We start from the raw sequence: 4125 nt of genomic DNA, 5'->3' as shown, positions 1-4125 counted from the left end.
CATTTTCCGGAAGAAAAAGTGTGTGCCTTGCAGAATCTGAACAATCTGAATTGTGGTAGAGGATGTGTGTAAAATAATAGTGTACATTAACTTTCAATTCCAACTTAAATCACCAAAACACAATGTGTTTCTTCCCTCCAATCAAAAAGAGGGTTGTGTGTTTTGTATTGTATTTTGTCAGTAAAGTAATTTGTATTAGAACAATGGAGAAAAGGGGTGTTGGTCAAAATCAACACCCTGATATTTGAGTCAGTGAGAGTAGTGTGTCAAACCGTGTGCGTAATGAATACTCAGGGAGGGAAGAAAAATGTGTAGATTCACGCGTAGAGCACAGCAGATGTTTATTAAGCCTTCGCAGAAGGCAGGAATCGTGGTCGCAGGCAGGCAATGGTCAAACACAGGTAGGCAGTCAAAAAACAAAACAATACCTCACAAACATACAAACAGAAAGAACTGAACTAAATAGGGAGATGATGAGAAACGGACACAGGTGAAATCAATGAACAACAATGAAAGACAGGGCTGCGTTCCAGAACAACGGAACAAAGGCTGCGTTCCAGAACAACGGTTACGTTCCAGAACAACGGAACAAGGCTACGTTCCAGAACAACGGAACAAGGCTACGTTCCAGAACAACGGAACAAGGTTACGTTCCAGAACAACGGAACAAGGCTACGTTCCAGAACAACGGAACAAGGCTACGTTCCAGAACAATGGAACAAGGCTACGTTCCAGAACAAAGGAACAAGGCTACGTTCCAGAACAACGGAACAAAGGCTACGTTCCAGAACAACGGAACAAAGGCTACGTTCCAGAACAAAGGAACAAAGGCTACCTTCCAGAACAACGGAACAAAGGCTACGTTCCAGAACAACGGAACAAAGGCTACGTTCCAGAACAACGGAACAAAGGCTACGTTCCAGGACAACGGAACAAAGGCTACCTTCCAGAACAACGGAACAAAGGCTACGTTCCAGAACAACGGAACAAAGGCTACGTTCCAGAACAAAGGAACAAGGCTACGTTCCAGAACAACGGAACAAAGCTACGATCCAGAACAACGGAACAAAGCTACATTCCAGAACAAAGGAACAAAGGCTACGTTCCAGAGCAAAGGAACAAAGCTACATTCCAGAACAAAGGAACAAAGGCTACGTTCCAGAACAACGGAACAAAGCTACGATCCAGAACAAAGGAACAAAGGCTACGTTCCAGAGCAAAGGAACAAAGCTACATTCCAGAACAAAGGAACAAAGCTACATTCCAGAACAAAGGAACAAGGCTACATTCCAGAACAAAGGAACAAAGGCTACATTCCAGAACAAAGGAACAAGGCTACATTCCAAAACAAAGGAACAAAGCTACATTCCAGAACAAAGGAAGAAAGCTACATTCCAGAACAAAGGAACAAAGCTACATTCCAGAACAAAGGAACAAGGCTACGTTCTTCTTCGTCGGAAAAAAAAGGACGGTGGTCCCCATCCATGTATGGATTATCGTTCCCTGAATGACGTCATGGTCAAGAACCGCTTCCCTCTTCCTCTGATCCAGCGACCCTTGAACAAGTGGGCCGTGCCGACATCTATACTAAACTCGACCTGCGAAGTGCATATAACCTTGTCCGTGGTGGTGAAGTTGTGCTCAATGTATTTGCTGCATTGCATCAGAAATCCCTGACATTTCCCAGGTCGAAACGTCATATTTTCCAGGCATGGACAAAGAAACAGGGCTACGTTCCAGAACACAAAGAAACAGGGCTACGTTCCAGAACACAAAGAAACAGGGCTACGTTCCAGAACACAAAGAAACAGGACTACGTTCCAGAACACAAAGACACAGGGCTACGTTCCAGAACACAAAGAAACAGGACTACGTTCCAGAACACAAAGAAACAGGGCTACGTTCCAGAACACAAAGAAACAGGGCTACGTTCCAGAACACAAAGAAACAGGGCTACGTTCCAGAACACAAAGAAACAGGGCTACGTTCCAGAAACAGGGCTACGTTCCAGAACGCAAAGAAACAGGACTACGTTCCAGAACACAAAGAAACAGGACTACGTTCCAGAACACAAAGAAACAGGCTACGTTCCAGAACACAAAGAAAAATAACACAAGATTGACTAAGAAAAGAAAAGCAGAACATTACAATGTAACTCAAATCAACACCCTGATATTTGAGTTTAGTGAGAGCGATGAGTCAAACCATGTGACTCAAATCAACACCCAGATATTTTAGTTTAGTGAGAGCGGCGAGTCAAGCCATGTGACTCAAATCAACACCCTGATATTTGAGTTTAGTGAGAGTGGTGTGTCAAACCATGTGACTCAAATCAACACCCTGATATTTGAGTTTAGTGAGAGTGGCGAGTCAAACCATGTAACTCAAATCAACACCCTGATATTTGAGTTTAGTGAGAGTGGTGAGTCAAACCATGTGACTCAAAACAACACCCTGATATTTGAGTTTAGTGAGAGTGGTGAGTCAAACCATGTGACTCAAATCAACACCCTGATATTTGAGTTTAGTGAGAGTGGTGAGTCAAACCATGTGACTCAAAACAACACCCTGATATTTGAGATTAGTGAGAGTGGTGAGTCAAACCATGTGACTCAAATCAACACCCTGATATTTGAGTTTAGTGAGAGTGGTGAGTCAAACCATGTGACTCAAAACAACACCCTGATATTTGAGTTTAGTGAGAGTGGTGAGTCAAACCATGTGACTCAAATCAACACCCTGATATTTGAGTTTAGTGAGAGCGGTGAGTCAAACCATGTGACTCAAATCAACACCCTGATATTTGAGTTTAGTGAGAGCGGTGAGTCTTTCCAGTAAATGACAGCAGTCATTCCTCGAGGCAACCCAGGAAGCTGTAGAACGCTGATTGGAGACACTGTTTCTTATCATCAGTATTCAACTCATTCTAAGAATAACAAACCTTTGATCTCTGTTTTGATGAGTTTGATGTGTAAAATAGACACTGTGTGTATGTGCAGGTGTATGTATGTGTGTGTGTGTGTGTGTGTGTGTGTGTGTGTGTGTGTGTGTGTGTGTGTGTGTGTGTAGCTGTATGTGTGTTAATAGATAAGATGTGTGTGTTAATAGATAAGATGTACTAGTATCATCATTTTAGCCTCCTTTAAGATAACATGTCCAGGCTGTACCAGGAACCTTCTACTACTATGACCCTCCGTTAATAATCACTATGACAACAACAATACTATTATAACAGATAATAATCACTATGACAACAACAATACTATTATAACAGATAATAATCACTATGACAACAGCAATACTACTATAACAGATAATAATCACTATGACAATAACAATACTACTGTAACAGTTAATAATCACTATGACAACAACAATACTATTATAACAGATAATAATCACTATGACAACAACAATACTATTATAACAGATAATAATCACTATGACAATAGCAATACTACTATGACCTTCCGTTAATAATCACTATGACAACAACAAAACTACTGTAACAGTTAATAATCACTATGACAACAACAATACTACTGTAACAGTTAATCATCACTATGACAACAACAATACTACGGTAACAGACTAACCATAATCATGTCATCAAGTATCAAGGGTATAGGGGAGAGACATTCTTTGCGTGTGTGTGTGTGTGTGTGTGTGTGTGTGTGTGTGTGTGTGTGATAATAATCACTATGACAATAACAATACTACTATGACCTTCCGCTAATAATCACTATGACAACAACAATACTACTGTAACAGTTAATAATCACTTTGACAACAACAATACCACTTTAACAGATAATAATCACTATGACAACAATACTACTGTAACAGTTAATAATCACTATGACAGCAACAATACTACTATAACAGTTAATACTCACTATGACAATAACAATACTACTATAACAGTTAATAATCACTATGACAACAACAATACTACTGTAACAGTTAATAATCACTATGACAACAACAATACTACTGTAACAGTTAATAATCACTATGACAACAACAATACTACTATAACAGTTAATAATCACTATGACAACAGCAATACTACTATGAACCTCCGTTAATAATCACTATGACGACAACAAAACTACTGTAAGAGTT

At 39.9% G+C, this 4125-nt stretch overlaps 1 protein-coding gene across 1 annotated transcript in view; it reads left to right on the top strand.

The window, feature by feature from the left end:
* Nucleotides 1-509: 509 nt before the first annotated feature.
* Nucleotides 510-4125, top strand: part of LOC139375510 (sodium-dependent phosphate transport protein 2B-like) — a 38956-nt gene continuing 35340 nt past the window's right edge. The window contains exon 1 of the mRNA XM_071117343.1: nucleotides 510-1023. Within this exon, the coding sequence (XP_070973444.1) occupies nucleotides 510-1023 (514 nt within the window). The remainder of the gene's footprint in view (nucleotides 1024-4125) is intronic.

The sequence above is a fragment of the Oncorhynchus clarkii genome, chromosome 19, assembly GCF_045791955.1.
Source record: "Oncorhynchus clarkii lewisi isolate Uvic-CL-2024 chromosome 19, UVic_Ocla_1.0, whole genome shotgun sequence".
Classification (NCBI taxonomy): domain Eukaryota; kingdom Metazoa; phylum Chordata; class Actinopteri; order Salmoniformes; family Salmonidae; genus Oncorhynchus; species Oncorhynchus clarkii.
The sequence above is the reverse complement of the archived record's forward strand: the minus strand, read 5'-3'. Positions and strand labels throughout refer to the sequence as shown.